The sequence below is a fragment of the Hippocampus zosterae genome, chromosome 3 (assembly GCF_025434085.1).
Source record: "Hippocampus zosterae strain Florida chromosome 3, ASM2543408v3, whole genome shotgun sequence".
Lineage (NCBI taxonomy): Eukaryota > Metazoa > Chordata > Actinopteri > Syngnathiformes > Syngnathidae > Hippocampus > Hippocampus zosterae.
Window position 1 is genome coordinate 21,411,561 of NC_067453.1, and position 21,891 is coordinate 21,433,451.

At 41.5% G+C, this 21,891-nt stretch overlaps 3 protein-coding genes and 1 long non-coding RNA gene across 14 annotated transcripts in view; 3 read left to right on the forward strand and 1 right to left on the reverse strand.

The window, feature by feature from the left end:
* The first annotated feature begins 253 nt into the window (after positions 1-253).
* Positions 254-13,409, forward strand: tpm1 (tropomyosin 1 (alpha)). Of its 11 annotated transcripts, none has more exons than XM_052060458.1 (10): positions 255-501; positions 797-922; positions 1,094-1,219; positions 5,084-5,217; positions 5,304-5,421; positions 5,599-5,669; positions 7,019-7,094; positions 8,271-8,333; positions 8,410-8,479; positions 12,681-13,409. In XM_052060458.1, exons 1-10 carry the CDS (start codon positions 388-390, stop codon positions 12,761-12,763), a joined length of 981 nt encoding a protein of 326 aa, XP_051916418.1. In that variant the 5' UTR covers positions 255-387; the 3' UTR covers positions 12,764-13,409. The 11 variants fall into 11 exon arrangements, with proteins under 11 accessions (XP_051916411.1, XP_051916414.1, XP_051916418.1 ...); XM_052060459.1 differs by lacking the exon at positions 12,681-13,409 and adding an exon at positions 9,478-9,561; XM_052060453.1 differs by lacking the exons at positions 797-922; positions 12,681-13,409 and adding exons at positions 9,478-9,556; positions 10,962-11,179 and having other exon boundaries at positions 257-501.
* A 125-nt stretch (positions 13,410-13,534) lies between these two features.
* Positions 13,535-17,354, forward strand: lactb (lactamase, beta). The gene is given in 8 exon segments (XM_052060436.1): positions 13,535-13,963; positions 13,965-14,016; positions 14,019-14,410; positions 14,503-14,569; positions 14,937-15,127; positions 15,217-15,532; positions 15,631-15,796; positions 16,079-17,354. Coding segments are annotated over 8 exon segments (1,746 nt in total). The 5' UTR covers positions 13,535-13,912; the 3' UTR covers positions 16,590-17,354.
* A 28-nt stretch (positions 17,355-17,382) lies between these two features.
* On the reverse strand, positions 17,383-18,620 carry LOC127597441 (uncharacterized). The gene is made up of 2 exons (XR_007961652.1): positions 18,302-18,620; positions 17,383-18,102 (listed from the first exon to the last, which is right to left on the reverse strand). It is a non-coding gene; the product is annotated as an uncharacterized LOC127597441 (long non-coding RNA).
* A 1,072-nt stretch (positions 18,621-19,692) lies between these two features.
* tmem266 (transmembrane protein 266) overlaps positions 19,693-21,891 on the forward strand; it is a 33,937-nt gene continuing 31,738 nt past the window's right edge. Inside the window, exon 1 of the mRNA XM_052060437.1 lies at positions 19,693-19,833. The gene's annotated coding sequence lies outside the window, so the exon portion shown is untranslated. The remainder of the gene's footprint in view (positions 19,834-21,891) is intronic.

A 21,891-nucleotide genomic window follows, 5' to 3' on the forward strand; every position in this document is an offset into this window, starting at 1 on the left:
CTTTATCCTCCATGCACATAAAGTGGCTTCTCTTACATTATCATGAGGAAGCCTTGTTCCCCTCATGCCATATAAAGACGTATAAAAGTCAAATATTTAGGAGAAGACGAATCAGCGAGTAGACCCTCGCAAGACGTTTAGGCGACCTCACACGCCTCCTCCCACCCCCCAAAAAAGTATTGGATGTCTCAAGGAATCTACAGCCCCCCTCCCCTCCCCACCCCTGCTACTTCTAAGTACATATTTGTGAGGGCACAAGGAGGCAGAGCCTGCACTCCAGCTCCACGTTCACTGAGGCACACACGGCCCCAGCTCCTGCTCTCGCCTCCTGCTAACTTTTCCACTTTTTCCTTTAACGGAGCCTTTCCCACTTGGCAATAAGCAGCCATGGACGCCATCAAGAAGAAGATGCAGATGCTCAAGCTCGACAAGGAGAATGCCTTGGACAGAGCTGAGCAGGCCGAGTCAGACAAGAAGGCAGCGGAGGACAGAAGCAAGCAGGTTGGCCCACGTTTAGTTCTTCATCATAGATAGATAGATAGATAGATAGATAGATAGATAGATAGATAGATAGATAGATAGATAGATAGATAGATAGATAGATAGATAGATAGATAGATAGATAGATAGATAGATAGATAGATAGATAGATAGATAGATAGATAGATAGATAGATAGATAGATAGATAGATAGATAGATCGATGCATGCTGTAGACGGATGCTGTTGATAGATAGATATGCATGAATATGTTGCTGTCCATGTTTAACTGGCTTGTCTTTGATACACATGTGTAGTTAGAGGATGAAATGAGAGAGTTGGAAAAGAAAATGCGTGTTACTGAGGACGAGCGAGATAAAGTGTTTGAGGAGTTCCAAACCGCTGAGGAGAAGCTGCTGAGCGCCGAGGAGGTCGCCACCAAGGTATCCACTCCTCACCTGCGCTGACTTCCTTAACCTTGCTCTCTTCCTTTCTCCTGTCCTGTCCTCTCCTGTTTCTCTGTGCGTCTTTTGTAAATGTGTTTATGTGTGCCACTCCCTGGTCACCACTCCTCCCCTCCCACAACAAAAAAAAAAATCTGAAACGGGCCTTAGCTTGACGATGACTTGCTAGGTCTGCAGAAGAAGCTGAAGGGAACTGAGGATGAGCTGGACAAGTATTCTGAGGCTCTTAAAGATGCCCAGGAGAAACTTGAGCTGGCCGACAAGAAAGCTACAGATGTAAGTAAAGACGAGGGATCCAACAGGGCACTGTCACACGTCCCCTTCACGTTTTCAACTTCCTCTTATCACTGCATCTTCATTGTCATTTTACTCTCCTGTTGGGATGTGAAAATCTTCCACAGCCCAAACGTGTACGTCTATGTTCATACACTCTCAACTGTCTTAAAAAATATTGAGTATGCACTAATGTAGATGAACGCCTTATATATTCACAGTATATATTCTCCATGCAAGTTTCCAATATTTCCTTTTTTCTTTCATAATATGTGAATATCTGTTGTGTGTTTAGCATTAGTTAATGTTGAGTGAAGGTCCACATTATGGCAAAACAAAACGTAACTTCACAAGAGTAACTTTGAGTTAAAAGGAACCAAATTCCTATTTTGGACTTTCAGCTGAGAAAAACTTGAGAAGCCCTGCTCTATATTTTGCTACATGCTCATTCATTTGCAAGCCAGCCCAAAGAAAGTCACACTTCAGTGTATGCGACATCCACACCACATCTATTTTCAATATGGACACATGATAGCAGTCGTATTACATTTTGCACACTAATCCTCGTCGTTTTATATGTCACTGCCTGCTGAGGGATTTTTTTTTTCCGAAGTGAAAATCAAGTCAGTCTTCCCACGAGTCCAGGGAGCCAGTAGAGTGGATATATATAGCCAACTTCTTTATATGGTCAACATTGAGCTGCAGGCTGCTTGCTTCGCAAAGGAGGGGAAACACAGTTCCTCATGATGTGCCAGCAGCACAATTTGGCCAAATACAGCTGGAGGTTGAAAAGATGGAGATCTAAAGAAATCGCATCTTTGTGGATATTCATTATATATTGTACGTGGTGATTGTTGTACAAACACCGCATTGCAGCCATGTACTTCGAGGCAGTTGATTTGAGTTTTTTGTACATACAAGGACGAAAACTTGTTAAAAATCATTTTGATACGGTGAGGGCGAGCGACTGCCCGGCCCGTAGTAGTGAAAATCTATATATATTTATAATGAATAAATAAACCACAAATAAAAATTTTCCACAAAAAATGGAGGTTGGCTCCAAACAAAAAAGTATTTAAAAAAAAAATTTAAATATCTACGAAAAGGGTGCCAAACCGCAGATATGTGGAGTCCACTGTCCTCCAAAAAAATGATACAATGTCTTGTCATATTTACCAGTTCACTACAATTGTATTTTTTGGATCTGAATTTAATTTATTGTAATCTATAAATTCTGCCACACTGAGAAAAAAAACATATTTTTACATTTGTCGATTTACTGAAAAAAGTAGTGTTACTTAAATATCTGTTTTGTTTTGGAGTTTTTGGTCCAGCGTAACAAGTTTTAGATATTGCAATAAAAAGACGAACATTAATAATAGGCTACTTCTCTTGGGTTTTCCTTATGATCTCTTTTTTGTTTTTTTGGTCAATTATTTTGAGGCTCGTTCAGGACACCATATGCCATCGTATTGTATTATTCACAGTTCACCAATAGAGGGCGGTAAAAGACTGAAGTGTTCATGAAGAGCGTGTCCGTAATTAAAATCTCATTCTTGTCTTATCAATTCTAATTTCTCATTTGGTTGCTTTTATGGAGCTTGTAACATTATGTTATCTAGCTGTTAATGTGTTTCAGAATTAGAACAATTTAGCACTTTTTGCAGGATAATCCGCACTGTCTCGTGGGATGCATGTCGTCACTACAATGACGCAACGTCTTCTGGTAAATTTGCGAGAGTGACAGATTTGTTATTGATTAGATACCAAGAACGATGATACTGGGCCAATATCGCCAATATCGTGTGTGTGTATACACACACACACACACACACACACACACATACATATATATATATATATATATATATATATATATATATATATATATATATATATATATATATATATATGTGAGAGAGAGAGAGAGAGAGAGAGTTAGTGGGAGAGACCGAGATAGAGATAGAGAGCAAGAGGCTGAGACTCAAGTATCAACATCATGATACAGTTAATGATCAATATCGATTCTAACAACTATATCGACATTTGGTTTGATATCGACATTTGGATCGATCTACCGACTCAATTGCAGCTGGGCAGTCAGCCAGCCTGTACTCGAGCTGGCGCTTTGCCTTGCCTTGAGAGAATCACGGAGAATGGCAGGATCGGTGGAGGCTGTCAAACGAAAGATTCGATCTTTGCAAGAGCAGGCCGGCTTCGCGGACGACAGAGCCGAAAGATTACATCGCGAATTGCACGATCAGCGCCAAGCCAGGCAGGAAGTAAGACATTAACGTGCCTCCGTTCGTGAGCTTGTCGTCTATGTGGGTCGCTCGGCTCAGCTCCTCGGGGACACTGTGCCACGCGGGATGCTGCGCGTCTATCACGCAACTTCACCTGCTACTTTTTGAATTAGCTGCCCAACTTGTGGCCGTGAATGCCGACGAGGAAAGGTCGCGCTTTAACCACACGGCGTGCTTTCTGAATGTATGAATTGAGAATTTGCTGCAAGCAGGAAGCTCGTGGCATAAAACACACTACAGGTGACAGATGCCGTTTGACATGCCCAAATATGGTAAACGCACAGCAACTGATTTTTTTCCCCCACCTTGAATTTCAAGGAGAGCAAATCCCTTGGGCGGTCAAGGGGCTTAAACAGTCTGAGGACAGGCCAGGCTCAGTCTGATATAGCTTTATCTCCTTTGTCAGTTGACTTGTTCCCAGCTTAGCTGCTTACTGTGTAGTAATGCGACTTCCTTGTTCTGCCAGCTACCAACTTGAGAATCCAACTCAAAGAAAGGAGGCCAAAACCAAACTGCCACATCAGTTCATGTGGCCTGCTAGACTAAATGTTTTCTTTGTGTGAGTGTGTGTGTCTGTGTAGAAAATATGGACTCAAAGTATTAGTCTCTGTAGTTGAACTACTCTCTTGAACCACGGGTTAACAAGTATTTACTTTCACCAAATCCCATTTTAACATAAAATGGACTCTAGTTATAGACTTAAATAAACTATTTTCTAAACACTTTATCATGACCCCTAAATTCAAAATCAATTTGTCGTTAAGATATACTGTAGTAATGTTCTGTGGAAAATGTTTAAAAATCTGTGAAATAGCATATTGTAAGGTGACTTTTGTAGTTATCCTCAAAAGAACTGCTCACCTACACCCGACTTTTACAGTGAACCATTTTTTGTCCCTTGAGAATGTAGAAAAGTAAGTCTTATGTGCTGCGAGAGATGTACGTTATGCGTCGCGAAATGAGGACTTCATTAGTCCAAAAATGTATGTTCCTTTCATTCAGTGCAGTAATTTATCTTTGCACAACAATGCAATATTCCTGTACTAGATGGCAGAAGATTAACCTGTGTAGCCACCTACTGCCATTCATACAACAGAATAGCAGCGTCGGGTTTAATTTAACAGGCTCAAATTTCATACTGATGAATATAATCTTGTCTCATTATTTCAGGCGATACATCCATTAAAACTGCTGGGTTGAAAATAACCCAATATGGATTAATTTAGCAGTTTTAAGGTTGTATACTTTTTGTGACGTTTTCATTGCAGATGCTACCTTACAGATGGTGCAAAAAAAATGTACACTGGAAATATGACGTTAAATAGGGGATATTGGTGTACATTGTGAGCTGGACATCTTGGATGAGTGCAAGCAGCATGTCAAAAAAGCAGAACAAGTAAGCTCTCGAAGGAAGCCTTCCCCCAAAGGGTTGCACAAACAACTGAGCTGCTAAAAACTGCTTGAATAAGCAATCGTTCCAATAGTACTTTGAGCTGACGTGTAAATCTTGCGTGGAATGTAATGTTAAAAAAAACAAAAACTGACTTATGTCTTCTGTTCTTAGGCTGAGAGCGATGTGGCCTCCCTCAACAGACGCATCCAGCTGGTTGAGGAGGAGTTGGACCGTGCTCAGGAGCGTCTGGCCACTGCTCTGACCAAGCTGGAGGAGGCCGAGAAGGCCGCTGATGAGAGCGAGAGGTGCGTTCACGTCCAGGTTCCGCCGCCCGGCATCTATCCTGCGTGCCGCTACGTCTGCTCACCCGCTCTGTCCGTGTCCCTCACAGAGGCATGAAGGTCGTTGAGAACAGGGCCATGAAGGATGAGGAGAAGATGGAGATTCAGGAGATCCAGCTCAAGGAGGCCAAGCACATTGCTGAGGAGGCTGACCGCAAATACGAGGAGGCGAGTTTTTTTTTTCCAAACCTTTCCAAAAATAAATGCCAAATCACAATGCAAATGATGAGAAGTGAACCGTCATTTTGAAGCCAGTTTCGTTTTAAAGCCTACTTGTAGATGTATATTTTGGACAGTGCGTGCTGCTGTTGCTTTTGTAACATTTTGCTGTGCTTGCACCTACAGGTGGCTCGTAAGCTGGTCATCATTGAGAGTGACCTGGAGCGTACAGAGGAGCGCGCCGAGCTCTCAGAAAGGTAACGTTCACAAAATTCAGAACACGTCACTCAGCCTCACCGGGCACCGCCCTAGTAGCTGTTCACCTTATATGCGCAAAATAAAGTATAGTTGTGTAAATACACGCCCGGGCTGTTGGAACATGACGCCTTGTGTTCTTACTGTATGTGCCCATCATTTGCATTTGCTCCCTCCGACTTGAATGGCTGCTGCTTACAAACGATCGCCACTCACAGTCACCGGCGAAGGCTGGACGATGAGCTAAGAGTTGCGGAGCAAAGCATGAAATCACTAAACTCCTCAGTCAGACAGGTACTATGAGCCAAGACTAACACACGTGTACTTTTTTTATTTTTTATTTTTTGCATGACACTCCCCATGCAATCATTCAGCGAAGAGAACAAAGCCTCTGCTTTTGCTTGCTGTGCTCACGGTCCTCCTTTTCAAGCTCTTTGACATTTTTCATGGACAGTTCATCCCATTCATTCAAGTGACCACATTTGAAGTGGAAGTGACGTGCGTGCGTAACTTCTCACAACGACAGAGTGGCAAAACAAGTAGTGTGATGAGTTTTTGTAGGATTTTGTCTCTTGAACTCAGAATCTGGTCACTTGAACCATTTCATGCTTAAATGGGGAATCTTTTTCATGATTCTGAAGCTGAGTTTTCCACCAAGCAGAGCAAGACTTTCTAATACCGTTTGTCACAAATTGAGAAGGAAGCTGAAGCAACAGGTGGCGCTGGACAAGTCATCAAATTTGAATTGAAATGTAATAGAATGCGATTTTCAAATTGCTATGGATGAAAAAAAAAAACACTTCATTTTGGTGAATTGGGAGGCTTCTTTATAATATACACACACACACACACACATATGGGGGGAGGGTGCAATTTAATTATTTTTCAAAATGGTTCAGCCCTCCCTCTTGACACCTTCATCATGTGGTTTGCAAAGGAAGTGGGCAGAGTGAAACAAAGTGAAGTATGCAGAGTGATCGACCGAGAATTTTCCCCTCTTCGTGACAGTGCAAACAAACAAAAATCCAACACCAATACTTGCCCTGTGTCTGAACTGCTTGGTGAAAGTATGGCTTAACATTGCAGGGACTGCGCCAGAGAACAGTTACCATTGATGCTATGAAGCAACTGACCAAATCACCTCCCCATTCCGGCTCTCTTTACTTGTCTCGGGCGGGGTTCCCTTCTGATTTAATCTGTGTTGATCTTTTTGATCTTGTTTCCTCTCTCTCCCCCGTTCTGCCCTTTTGTTTCTTTCCTTCCACCTCTTTCACGTCTGGTTCTCTCCGTCGTTGTCATCGCTTCCTCCCTTTCTGTCCCCTCTCTTTACACTTGTGTCAAACAAAACCAGCAAATGCTCTGAGCTGGAGGAAGAGTTGAAAACTGTGACCAACAACCTGAAGTCACTGGAGGCCCAGGCTGACAAGGTAGGCAGCCCGAACGGGCCGACTGCATGCTGACAAATCCCCTGCCGCACTCCTCGATGGGGAACCAGAAGAGCTTGGGAACCTGATGTTTGTCTCCTCTCTGTATGCTTTCTGTAGTTCTGTGCGTCATTGGAAGATTTCATTAAAATAATTCTCCTGATGAAAAAATGTTTATTAAAATTTTGAAATAAGAGATGCAAGTAGAATATCGAGATCAATTTTTGAGCTGACAAGGGGGCGCCGACGTGCTGGAGCCTATCCCAGCCATTTTCGGGCAGTAGGCGAGGTCCACCCTGAACTGGTTGCCAGTCAATGCCAGCAATATGCCAGTGCACACATAGACAAACACCCATTCACACCTACAGAACATTTAGAATGTTCCATTAACCTGCCATGCATGTTTATGGAAACTGGAGTACCCGGAGGAAAACTCACGCAAGCACGCAGAGAATATGCAAACTCCACACATAAAGGCCGGAGTCGGAATCGAACCCTGCACCTCTGCACTGTGAGGCCGACGTGCTAAAACAGTTGCCCATCGTGCCTCCCAATAATAATTATTATTTATTTTGGAATATATTTTAGGGAAGCACAAGTACCAATATCAGGTGTCGGTATCGGACTGATACAGGCCTTATTTGAAGGTATCAGTAACTCGTGGAGGCTGCTAATATCAGCCACTGATACTTAAGGCAAAAAAAGACAAATCTGACATCAAGTAAGTACTCCTCAGCAGTAGGGGTGCCAGAAAGAAAGGTCTTTGTTCACAATTTCTTACTCATTGTGTTCAATCAAATTTCATATCTCAATAGGACTATAGGTATCGGCACGATGTATCGGTAATTGCTCAGATTCAATCGGTGTACTGGTTTTGCTCCGGAAAAAGAAAATGTGGAATCAAAGATCCCTGATATTGTATATTTCATAATATTTATGAATCGAGTATTCATGGTACTGTCTGTATTGCGCAAGCTTTTACAGCTCAAACTTAAAAATATCTATAAAAAAGAAAAAAAGAGAATAAACTGCTGTGTTCATAAAATTCAAGACACTTTTAAAATCTGTCAAAAGTACGTGAAGGGACATATCAAGCCATCTCTGATGAAAATTTGGTGTTGACTAGCGTTATTGGAGAGCTTCACAGTTTATGTGACTTCTCTTATTTGTGAATTGCAGTACTCGCAGAAGGAGGACAAATACGAGGAGGAGATCAAGGTCCTCACCGACAAGCTGAAGGAGGCGAGTTTCACAGCGCATCAAGGACACGCGGCGCCGTTGTCATAGCGCGCTCACATCCACGTTTCTTTTTGCACAGGCCGAGACCCGCGCTGAGTTCGCCGAGAGATCAGTAGCCAAGCTTGAGAAGACCATTGATGACCTGGAGGGTATGTTAGAATTTAACATCTCCACATTTGATTCATTTGCAATCCAGTCATGTTTTTTTTTGTTTCTTTCTTTCTTTCTTTGTTCCTCTCCGTGTTTTGTTGTAACCATCATTTGGTCAACGAACAATGAATCTATCAAATATTTTGTCGGTGAATCGGATAAACAGGAAAGAATTTCCATCGCTTTATACAAGCTTAGGACATGATTTCAAATTGACAGTGCACAAATACAAATTGATTATTGATTCAGTGACGGGTTGGTAAGTAACATGTCAGAAAATGGGTAAAAATGTCGTTCATTGTTTTCCAAAGTTAATGCAGATGTTTGCAAATGCTTTATTTTGATTCGACACAAAGACAATTGGTCTACTTTAAGGAAGGATGACAGACAACTGATATTGACTGTTGAGAGGCTGAGTCCAAGCTTTTAAACATCTCACAAACGAGTAATCGATTATCAAAATAATTTTGAATTCATTTGATAATCGAGTAATTGCTGCACCTCTAGTAATCTAAAGTATCTCTTTTACATCGCCACAAATGTCTTTTAGGTGGGAAAAAAAGAACAACAAACGCAGGAAAATAAAGTAGTCCAATGCAGCACTTCAACCTTCATTACACGGAAAACAAGAAAATGCGACAGAACATGCTCAGGGGGACAGTTGTTCCCACACCCAAACCCGCACCACAATACATTTATAGCACATCACATTGAAGTCCTCAGCGAGTCAAATTACAGAAACCAAGCAGGAAAAAGACGTCTGATTGACAAAAAGTCACAAGTCAACATTTTCTGTGTGCATACCGCAGAGGACTTTGCACTCACTTGTGCTGCCCTTTCATTCCTGTCATTCTTTGGTGTAACTTTTGTTTTCCTCTTTCCTCCCTTTCTCTGTTGCCGTTTCTCCACTTTGAATGGTCTTCGCCGCCTTTTCTTGTCACCTTTGCCCCCTACTCCCGTCACTCCATCTTACCCTGCGCCCGTGGCCCACCAATAGATGAGTTGTATTCCCAGAAACTGAAGTACAAGGCCATCAGCGAGGAGCTGGACCACGCCCTCAATGACATGACTTCCATGTAAATGTTGCACCTGCTGTGCCTCTTGTATTTGTCGCTTATTACCAGCGGCTGTAGGGCGGGGAAATTAACCGAAAACGAAGCGTGATTTTGATGTGGGCTGCTGACGATCATAAAAACGTTAGAACTGAAGAAAAAACGATTCGCGTGCAGAATAGCGTGGCGTGTTTACAACTTTCTGCGTTGTGAAAGCATCCGGAATGCGCTGTGTGGCGAATGTTATTCTGCCCTCTCCGAGGCCAATTTAAGTTGTTTATTAACACCCTAGTTAGTGTTTTCTCTACAACTAAACACACAGGGGAAAAAAGTACACACATTGTATATTTAACTACAAGACATACTTTGTTTTCAAAACATCGCCAGTGCTAATGTTTGCACTCAATGTAAAAATCTTATTGAAAGTCTCTAATAGAAAATTAGCATCAATTTGCGGCAACAATATGCTCTAAAATAACTAATATTTACATGCTAACGCTATTGTGACACATACAGACAAGTAATATTACAATACATATAAGCTCACATTCTTTTTAATGTGTAAAAAAAACAAGCAACTTTCTTCTACAACAATATTTATATCCTAATGTGTGTATGAAAGGAACCACACTGCCCCTAAGAGGCCAAAGCACATATAGCAGGAACAGACAGTATTTATTTTTGTTTTTTTATTAGTTATTTAATATATTTTATTTTGCTACTAATTTATTTTCGATTGTTCTTTCAACTTATATTTAAAGTTGAGTTTTTGTAGCTGAATGCATACTAAGTTTCGAAGTCGGAGAATATAGTCTTTTTTTTTTTATCGTGATTTCACTATCAACTAAATAATCACGATTGTTATTTTTCTCCCTAATCGCCCTGCCGGATTTCCACAAGTTGTAGGAGGTGTCATTATCATGCACATTGTTTTACTTGGCGGGGGTCTTACACAATGTCTTTCTTGGGGGAGCATTCTCTTGCCATGGGGGAGCATTCTCTTGCCACTCCCATTGCTTTCAGTCCTCACTTTCACTGAGTTGCATGATGGTTGTATTCGTAAGATTAGAGTGTGCAAAGAGGACTGGAGTGAGGTAATGCATGTCACGTGAAGCAGCATGGACTGATTTTATTTCATTTCTACTTGTTGGGCCATTTTGGCATCCTGAGACATGCATGCAAATCAATGGAGGGATTCAATCACTGTAGCCATGAGCCTTTCCTCTTTTGATTGATCATCTACTAATATGTCCGGCTTTGCTCCCATTAAATCCCCCTGCCCCTTATTTGCTCTTTTTTTTTTGGTGTCCCATTTCAATGAGCTCTGTGGCATGGCTCGTCTTGATGTGGTACGTCTGAGCCGAGTCCCCCCCCCCCCCCCCCACCCACACCCCTTCATTCACTATACTTCTTCTCTCCCCCCTCACAGATAAATTGTTTACATCTCATCCAAGACGCCTCCTTCCGGCGGAGTGGCATCTATCTGCTCTCTCCAGCCTTCCCTCCATTTTCCTTTCTCTCTCCACCTGTGCTGTCCCCGTCCTCTTGTTTGTTCTCTCCTCCTCATGTTAAAGTCCATCCCATCTCTTGTACAGAATCCTAAAATCGTTCTGCATTGTGTAAAAAGAATAAATCTCATCACTTCCATGTACGCGGTATCTCTTTACTCTGTCCCTTTTCCCTATTTATTTCCAGTCAAACTTAGGAGCCCCTGTCCTCTGTCTTTATTTTTCTTTCACCGCCTCGGATATCCTTTTCCTTGCTTTCATTGTTTTAGCCGTGCAGAAGGTGGCACCCGAGAACTTGAATAAAAGCTGAAGTCTATATATCTTCTCCAGTAGCAGTCGAGACATTTCAGCATCAAGTATTGTGACGAGGAACCTTGGGTGTTTTGAGGACATGAGGAGTGGGATTAGATTGCGATCAGGAAGACTCTGGTTAAGTTGCGAGATAATTGAGAACATCAAGTTGGATGAATCAGACTGAGAAGCTTTGTGCACATCTCTGTTGCAATATTATGACATGTGGGCATTGTACGTTGCGCAGCATTTCAATAAATGTACAGTCTAAGGGCTCTGAGTGTTTTAATGAATTGCCATAAATTACGGCAGGAGGTGGATGTGAGCGGTGCAACAGTAGAGTCTATAAAATCTCAAAATAAACGGATGACAATTATTCTCCACTCGAACAATCTAATATTAAAAAGATCAAGTTTCGGTTGCATGACAAATAAGTTGAATTATTTCTACCAGTGCACGGTGATAAAAATAAAAAAAAACACTGCAAATAAAAGAAAAGAGAACATTCATAGTCAACAAAACCCACATTCACTTTATAAAAGACCCAATTTGGAGTGAAAGTGAATCTTTATCTGTTGTCTGCCTTTGAGCTCAGAATGTGACAAACAACGCCAGAAAATTATATATATATACTGTATATATATATATATATTCCACAACTTGAAGGGATTCTGGTATGGATGTATTGAAAATGTATTTGAGGTTTCTTCTAGTTTTTTGGGGGGGGGGCGGGGAGGACAAGTTTAAAAAATAAATACAAAACATATTTTTTGGAATGTTTTATTGACACTTTCTTGTGTCCTTCCCGACTAAAAGAAAACCAATTACCGGTAACTCAAGATTCCATCACATTATTGATGATTCTGGGCATAAATGTAAATATATTTCAAAGAATCCTGTTCGTGCGCATCATGATCGAGGTGTTTTCATCATCCGGGCTACCTTTTCTTGCAAACGGTTTGGCTGCCAGCAGACTAAGCACTTATGTTTTTCTCCTCCTTCGCCTGTTTTGACCTGATGTCTGACTAAAATGATCCATCAGAGTCGCTGCCATGTCACTAATAAACTACCTGTGGCCTTGAGAAGGAAATATGTTTTGTATATGAATGAATATTCTGCAATTTTTTAAATTATTTGTTTGCCAGTGTGCCTTTAGTCTGAATAACAATGTCGACTCTGTGCATGGTTTTCCCCAAAACCCTCGTGAGTTTTTGTTGTTATTGTTGTTTTTGAATGCTACGAAAAACAGGTTAAACGTGTTACAAGCTTGATTATTAACATAGTCCAACCGGCTGACAGTCATAATCACTTGTGTGTGACTAATACTTGCATTTTTAACTTTCCAATAGAAAAACTTGCCCATGCCAAAGAGGAGAATCTCGACATGCACCAGATGTTGGACCAGACTTTAATGGAACTGAATAATTTGTGAAAGCACAGTCTAACCCTGACATGCACTGCAGTTTGGCTTTTTTGTACTTGCACCTTTGCTACCCAATCAACCTGTACCTTGTCCATGGTGCAGCGCAACCAGCCAGATGCTATTTTTCTTGCACCAACCTGCCTTCAGTGGAACTCAACCAAGGAGCTAAGGGAAGTAAAACGTAACCATTCCTTCCGATGAATTTAAAGTCGGAAGCATATTTGTTTTTGCAAACCAGTTTTTATACTGTAACAATCCTTGGGTGGAATTACAGGTGACTGTGGTTACATAGATATTTTTATTTTTACATCTGTTGATAGTTACATTCTATTCCACCTTAGGTTTTGCACATACCAAAGGACAAAGTGGAGAAATTTAGCACTTCACCTCACAATAATGCCTTTTTCTTTTTCTGCGTTCTTCACGAAAGACTGTCAACGCACTCCTCTTGTGAAACTTCAGTATATAAACTGGTGCTATTCATATTTAGGCTGTATTCGTTTGTAACAGCCACAGTCCTAAATTTGTTCATTTTGTCTGTGTGGTTTCAGACATCTGGTTGTGCATTGTTTTAGCATTTTTAAAGTTGATGTTTCAAATGTTTATCGTATTTGAAATGATTCAATTCTAAAATAAATTAAAGCACGTGTTCAAAGTTTTGTGATTATCTCATATTTATTTCAACACAACTACACCACCGTATTTTAATTTTTGGGCGGCGGTGGGTTGGGTTTTTTTTCTCTCCCAGGCCAAAAGATGGACTTGATCGATAAAGAGAGAGACGGAGAAAATAATTTTAAAATATATTATTATTATATAAAATAAAATGCTGTGGGGCTGAACCGGAGCTACCGGTAATCAGATTTCTGATGGGTCCCACGACCTGGTACAACACTTCTTGGTCAATATTGTGGTACTTTGTCAGCGGAGTAATTTTGTGGTCGACTGCCCCCACATACAGTACTTGCGTTTTGTTTATTATTTTGGTCGTAGTCTGGAGTGGTTTTGAATCATCTTTGCAAACCTGGATTGAATGTTTACTTATCTGGCTTTCGTTTTAATCATGATTTGCACTCCAGTCAATTGTTATGCCTGTGATGAAATGTATGAGAGTTGTGCCGTGGTGACCTACATTTGTATGGCCGAGTCGGTCGCTCGATGTTTTCAGAATCGGTATTCAATTCATCAGGTCTGGCTCGCCGTGACAAACCCTAATGGAAGCTTTTCAACCTACGTCCCATCGAAGCCAAGTGTTTTGACCAAGAAAAGACGCTTTATTCCTTTAAAATGTACAACTTGTTGGTGCCACGTAGTTTATGTGTCAATTCAATACTTTTGCCCACACGTGTGTCCGCTCTGCCGATCGCACAAGCCGCTACGCGAGCTAGGCCGCGCAGCCTGCCAAATGTTTTTAACCAAAGACGATGCTATGTGAGCGGCGCCACCCCAACCTTGTCACAAAACTTTACAAGGTCTTCCTTGGTGTGGGTCAGCGGGATCGGTGTGGGTCTTGCCGTGGTCTTTGGACTGAAATATCACGCGAGGGAAAACAATGGTTTGTGTGATAATACAGCGACGGAATCACCGAATCGTCGATACGAGGCTGCAATCAAATCGAGCCGAATCTTGGTGGAGCGGATCCAGGTAGGCGCCCAGGTGTGCAGACAGGAATGTGGACGTGATCAGGTTCCACCAGTCTGGCTCTGCTGCAGCAGCTATGTCGATTTATGTGGGTCTTCTCTTGTCAGACTGAGTTCGGAGCTCCCGGCGTGGTGGTGGGGGTGTCGGTAGATGGAGTTACTGTCTGGTGTGAAGGTTCGTGCATGTCTCACGAAGGAGTCCGTTTAAAACGACTAATATTAAATAAAAAAAAACGTTCACTCTCTCAAAAGCCTCTATCGCTCACCGCATAAGGGTCAGAACCTGAATAGGGTGGCCGATTTTCTCTCGAAATTGTCTCTCTGTAATTTGTATTGTTGTAAACTGCAAGAGATAAAATAAAATAAAAAGTTGTTGTATCATTTTTTTAAATGAATCATCCGATGAATGAGTTATCAGAATTTTATTCTGCCAAATATGAGAATCGGCATCAAAAATCTGTCGGGCCTTCTGTTTTGTTCAGCATTTTACTGTGTCTAAAATAGTTATTCATTGACACTTTCAAATGACCAATGGATTTCAGGGATCGGTTATGCCGATTTGGAGAATCGTGTTCCGTGTGGCCCGGAAACTGTGATGAGAATTGCCAGCATCAGTAAGTCTTTAACGTCTGCAGTTTCTGCGCGCCTCCGTGAGCAAGGGAAACTTGATCTCGATGCGCCCGTCCAGAAATATGTACCAGAGTTTCCACAAAAACAGTTTGATGGTCAGAATGTAAGTAACCTCAACTTAACGCAGATCCATTTTTTATCTTCTGCAATCTGACCCACAAGAACACGATCTTCTTTTTAATCACTTTTTAGGTCACGATAACACCTCGCATGATTCTCTCACACCTCAGTGGTATACGGCATTACGAGAAGGATGGTAATAAAGTGAGGGAGGACATGGAGAAAGCTAAGCGACGTTTGAAGTCAACGACGGAGAAAATGGAGGATAAGAGCTTGTGTGAAAATAAAAGTGAGGCCACTAAAGAGCAGAGCGCCCAATCCAAAGAGGCTTCGTGGGCAAAGCAGAAAAAAGATCTTGACCACGAAGAATACTATTTGACGGAGAATTTTGAAAGTGTCACTCAGGCGTTGGACCTCTTTAAGGATGACCCGCTCATTTTTAAACCAGGTAAAACACATGCAGCGCTTGCTCAATTGCGTCATGAGGAAGCGGTTATAGTTTTGGTAATTTAATTTAACACTTCACTCCACTTCCTCTTCCTGCAGGCACAACATTCTTGTACTCCACCCACGCCTACACTCTCCTCAGTGCTATCATCGAGCAGGCTGCTGGCCAGCGCTTCCTGGACGTCATGGCCAACCTCTTCCGCGAACTTGGAATGTTCAGTACTGTGCCAGATAAAAACGAACCCGTCATTTACCATCGCTCTAGGTAATCAAATTCCAGGGCGCACTTTATCAGGGTGGATAGCTTAAACTGGTGGAGGGGGCCAAAAAATTTTCTGTCAGCCACAAGAGGGTGCCAGTGACTGGCGTCGTTGACCCGTATCGGCATCCGTGGGGAGTACTCGGTACCTTGAAATAAGGCCCGAGTGGTATCATTACTCACTCATGCCTGCATTTAAACTTCTATTCATGTGTAACAAAACTCTCTCACTTGATTCTTGAAAGTCTGTTTTGATTGCGCGTGCTGAAGAATGCTTTTCCTCCACAGATATTACCGTCTGAACAAGCGAGGTCAGGTGATCAACTGCCCGTACGTGGACAACTCGTACAAGTGGGCAGGCGGCGGCTTCCTTTCCACGGTGGGGGACCTGCTGCTGTTCGGTAATGTTTTGCTCTACAGCTACCAGATGGCCCACGTTAAGGACACGGAAGGGTTGCTGCCCGGCTTCCTCAAACCCCAAACCGCTGTGGAACTCTGGACGCCGATGGACAAAACGGAGGTCAACTGGGTCAAAGACGTATGGTACGGCCAAGGCTGGCAGGTGGTGGAGAAAGAGCAGAAATGTGGGCAGTGCAGGAAGCGCAGGCATTACGTGTCGCACACAGGGAGCGCTGTGGGGGCCAGCAGTGTCCTGTTGGTGTTGCCCAGTGAGGAGATCGGCCACAAGACCCTCCCGCAGGGAGTGGTGGTCAGCATTCTCACCAACATGCATTCTGTGAGACTCAACAGCACAGCCCTGAAAATTGCACACGAGTTTGACGAAGCCAAAAGCGCGTAAAATGTTGCCAGAAAATGTGACTGCTTTAAATTTTTATATAGCTCTAAGAGTTGGCTGTTGTTTACCAATGTATTTTTGTATGAAATTTTCAAAAAAAAATTCCTTGCACTAGACTGTGATACCCCGCAGTTTTGAATACGAGGATGTGACAAGCAGAAGTCAAAGTAATCATGATTTCAGGCCTCATAGAACAAATATTTCAGATTCGTTCCTGAATTGTTTTTAATGAACTTGTTTTGGCCAGAGACATTTGATGAACTTTTATTATTCCAACTCATGATCAAAGAGCTCATAGACACACCACCAATAATGCAGTCCAACCACAAAAATGGAGCCCAACCGGTTTTTCAATGCTCTTTGGAAAGTGATTGAAATGAACCACTCGTTGCCTTCTTCTATTTCAGCATATAATTATGCGTGTTTAGGTCGTCTTTTTTGTATTATGTGGGTTGGACCAATGGACAGTGTTTTCTAATATTGTTTCAAGTGTAAAGTTTTGAGGAAACATGAAAAATGTTTCGAATTCTCTCCACTAGATGGTGATCACCTCTAAAAATGGCAGCATCGATGTATTCCGTTAATACCACAAAAAAGTGTTATGTAGAAGGGAAACCGTTAGTTGTGTTTTGCTTTGCCGATTTTCAGCGTGTATTTAAATGCCGTTTTGACATTTTTATTGTATCAATTAACCTGTCACAGTGGTGCAACTTTGAGTGTCACAAATGGAATTTGAAAGGTGTGCTTTGGTTTGGCTCACCCCCCCCCGCCCCCCAAAAAAATCACACCATCGTCATACGATTTCACATTGCTTGTATGTACAGAATCACAGCCATTGAACCATCAACTGAAACTAAATTTGTTGCCATTCATCGTCATACATGCAGCACGTTGAAAATATACAGAGTATGTTTTGACATTTACAACAAAGCTTTGTATCTACAGTGCTTTTTGTCAAAGCCCATAGATTGAAATGTGATACATTTGTAGTCCAGGGAAAACCCCCAAATCGCTTAGACATTTCAAAACTCGACCATCATTTTTAGGAAAAAAAATCTGCTTCCAAAGTCACACCAAAATCCATCCGCGGTCATGCGTGACGGCGTGTTACGACGTAGTAGCATCTCATCCACGTGTGTTCTATTTATGCTTTTGTGTATTATTGTTTGGGAGGGGGGAGCTGTCACAGTGGGAAATAAAAATGTGGACGGAAAAGCAGTACATCCATCTTTAGCTACTCGAAACAATATGGCAAATTTAACAATAAAATAATAGAACGGAATCTGTTGTATATAAGAAAAAACGGCATTATTCTTCATGAGAACACACTCGCCATCAAACACCATTGACAGCAGTTAACCACTTTTTACACAATTATGAGAGTTAATGCTGCTTTAAGTATTTTCTTGGGAGTAAATACAAGTTTATGAAAGCCCAAGTCGGAGCCTACGATGTATTTTCTTTCTCACCATTTCATGGGGACCACACGAGTGTCAATCTAAACCAATTGGAGCATCTCAGAACTGATCGAGTTTGTCTATAAAGGATCCACTATAGAGCCAACCCATTATATCGAGCGAGACAGCCATAGATTTGTTTGCATTATTGTTAACTTACTGACTTATGTTTACGCCACACTTGTTTGGCAGACATTTGTGAAGTTGTTGCTGTGAATGCTTAAGAGACTGCAAGTCAGTGTTTAGTCAGTTAACAACTCTAACTGAAGTCGATAAAGCAACTGGCTTTGAAAATAATTCCTGGTTCATTTGCATTTATTTTAGCTTATAAGCCTAACTTATGGAACCATAAATCTGATATTGTTTATTGTCATCCAAATGAGTTTGTTTGTGTTTGTTAATTAATATATAGGAAGGAAAAAATAGTCATGTATGAAGTCGCAAAATTGAGGAGAGGAAAAAAATAATCTTTTTTTTTTCAATTGTCCAGCTCCAGTCTGCACAATAACTGGCATTCAAAAATATCTCACCATGTGGGTGTTGCGAGAACACATCAACGTTCAACGTTCACTCGTCATACTCTTGGTTTGACTTTCCAATACTCTATGTGACTCTGTTTCCTCTGTTGCTTGGCTTTCAGCATCCTGGGCACAAGTTACATCAAGAGTTTAGAACATGCTCTTTATAATGCTCTTTTGAAAAGCTTTCCTTCATTATTTGTGTACTTACTTATATGTAAAGTAGACAATCACAGCAAAGACCACTAAGATGAGGAGTGCGACAAGGACCAGTGCTACAATTAAACCCGGGTGCTCCTTTTCGGAGGCTCCAATGAGCAGTTGGAACTGCTCGCATCGACTTCCCTTGTAGTAGTCGTTGCACCTAAACGTAACATTGAATCTCTCGGTACGGCAGTCCAATCATGCTAATTCATTAACATTGCGCGTGATTGCATAACTTACACGCAGGAAATTGTTTCCATCGAGGCAAGTTTATAGCACGTGCCTCCGTTCATACAATAGGCGGCATCCTGCCCGTCACATGGCACTCCATGTTCTGTATGTACAAATCAAACATTGATCAAATGGTTGCTTGCTCAAAGGGGAATGTTTCAAAATCAAGTTTTATTTTTACCCGCCATCATCTGGAAGGTGGATCTTTTTTTCCTTTTCTTTTTTCTTTTTTTTCTGTTACCTAGACAGAGAGTTAAAAGTGCTGGTGAATTAAAGGTGAAAACAGATTAATAGGAGGCTGACAATTGATCTCTGTGGAACCCCTACCGAAAAGCTTCAACTACTTAAGCTGCATCCGATGTGATAGTTGCCTTACAAAACAAAAACACGTCACTGTTTCTTTAATAAGGTTAAATTATTTGCTCGCACGAAGAAAGGGCAGCGCTATATGACATAGAAAAAAAACCCCAACAGTAGTTAAGGAATATCTAACAGTTGTCCTTACCTGTTTGTGAAATCCCAACTTTTGGTCGCAACCGTGACTTCCCAATGTGACACAGATTACTGTGTTGCTTTCGCCTAGACCTTTAAGGACAAACGTCATGTAGGCGTGCTCCTGCCACCGAAAATATGTTGCAAATGCAGTTTGTCCACATTGCCTCTGAAAATGCGATACCAGCTCGCTATAGCCCATTTGTCAGTTTGTCTTTGAGGTCAGTAGTGTAATCGCAGTAGCAGTCACTGTGATGGATGATGATGATGATGATGATGGTCCACGCGCAATCACATGTTCTCATACCACCCGAAAGGAGTCTCTCCGTCACAGGCCTTGGATGAGTGAGGCAACATTTGCGCTTGTCTGCGTGGTGAGATTCGAATGAATGGTTGGCATGTTGAGAAGGCATGAATGGAATCGTGGGAACTCGAGGCAAGGCGCTGCGGAATGCCTCTTTCAAAGACGCGATTCGTGTCTCTTGTCTCAGGACTATAAAGGACCTAAAAAGGACTACAGTATTAGTTGACTCATCAGCTGGCAAGTTTTCTTCATCGTTTCGTAGCTTTCTTAATGGCAAAGTGTCGTGCTGCAGGCTTGGCAGAGGGCCCCGTTCTGATAACATAGTTGTATGAAATGCATTTCTCCGTCTTCTATAATTTAACAGTTATGTGCCAACTACAAATGGTGTCACTGGGTTGTGGTTTAGTTTCACTCGAAAAGCAGGGACGGGAGAGATTTTTCATCATAGTATCGCATGAAATTCTTTTGATGACAGTGCAATCGTGTCACTTTTTATAACTTTCTATTTTTGTGTTCATGGATAACATTGGTTTATTTCTTTATTTATTTTTAACCCTTTTAGGTTCAGGATAAGCAGTGTTGAAAATGGATGGTTGGACTTTATTTTTCTATAAGTCATTAGGCCAGTGACCATCTTAACCTATTATTGAAAACCCGATCAATTTGTGGCTTGTGGTACATATACAGTATCATAAATAATGGACCCCCACTGGGATGCATTGTGGTTGCTTACAACCATACATTTCTAATTAGATACACATAGATTCCTGCGGTGAGTTATTGTATGTGACTTTTTGTAGTATCCAAGATTTAAAACTGATGTAGTAAAACTGTTAAGTATTCAGAGATTTGTTTTGAAATACATAACATATGTTTGAAAACGTGCAAAGAGTGAGAACTGTGGGGCACACATTTGTGGACCTATAGCGTTAAACCTACACCAACCAACCTTAAGCCTACACCCTAAAAATCCATCTTCCCAATGACTAGTCCACTGGCATGGCCGCTTTAGAGCGCCTCATTGACAGCTGTGAGTGCATGTACAGGTACATCACAGAAAAAAAGTGTGAGGTTTTTTTTGAGTTAGTGATAGCTTAGCGACTTGCGTGATCACTGGTGTTTGCACTTTAGAAAGCAGCATAGACGTGGCCAGCGACGACCCAATTGGGATATATGCCAGCCAGTGGCGGCTTTATATTCTTGCATTTCCAACAAGTAGTCATATGTAGGCATAAGAAAGATCCTAGACAAAGTAGCATCCTTTTTTCCAGGTCATAAAAGTGGTGCTTGATCGACAGTTGAGCGAGGTGTGGTTTTAGGGCCCTCATTGGACATGCTCACAGTGTTGAGAGCAGAGAGAAGTGCGTGATTTTTTGAAAATCATTTTAAAGCCTCATTTTCTATATTTGATGATGTTTGATCATTTAAATTTGGCAGAGGGTGTGGTGTGTCGAATTTAGAATTTTATTTTGTCTTTATATGAAAATTAGTCATACTGTCCCATCTATAGTACTTTCTTCATCTTCTGCATATTGCAGAAATGTATCAAAAGTATTACGTTTTACAGTATTATAAAGAAGGGTGAGGCCACCATTAGATTTGGTGTTTTAGCAATGCTATGCTGATCATATACCTATAACTATGCTACCAATGGAGCACAGACTTCCACCAAGGCTGAACTATTAATACAAGTGAAAACAATGCGTAGAGCTTTGTATTTTTGTATTTGGCTTTGTTTGTTTGTTTGCAGGCTACGTCCTGCTAAACAGAGGATGAAAAACAGACAGGGTGCCATTATGATTTCGATAGACAGATACTCTATTCATCCGGAGGGAAATTACATATTGGTCTGTTGTTTACACTCACACAAAAACGGTGGTTTTCTCCTATTTCCTTTTTTTTGAGGGGCGGGGGGCATATTGTTGTGAAATATTGCAGACATCTCCCCTGCTGAATATTCAACATTTTGGGATAATTAATCCGGATTGAGCTAAAGCAAAAAAAAAAAAAAAAAAGCACGAAGAAAATGAGATGTTTTTTTCCACCCTTTTTTTCGCCATCTTCCCGCTTTGGCGCGTGTGTTGTTATCGCGAGGAAGC

Coding starts and splice junctions, on each gene's coding strand:
- tpm1 (XM_052060458.1), top strand. CDS start 388: ATGGACGCCATCAAGAAGAAGATGCAGATGCTCAAGCTCGACAAGGAG. Junction 1,220..5,083: donor CCGACAAGAAAGCTACAGAT/GTAAGTAAAGAC, acceptor TTCTGTTCTTAG/GCTGAGAGCGATGTGGCCTC. Junction 5,422..5,598: donor CTGACCGCAAATACGAGGAG/GCGAGTTTTTTT, acceptor TTGCACCTACAG/GTGGCTCGTAAGCTGGTCAT.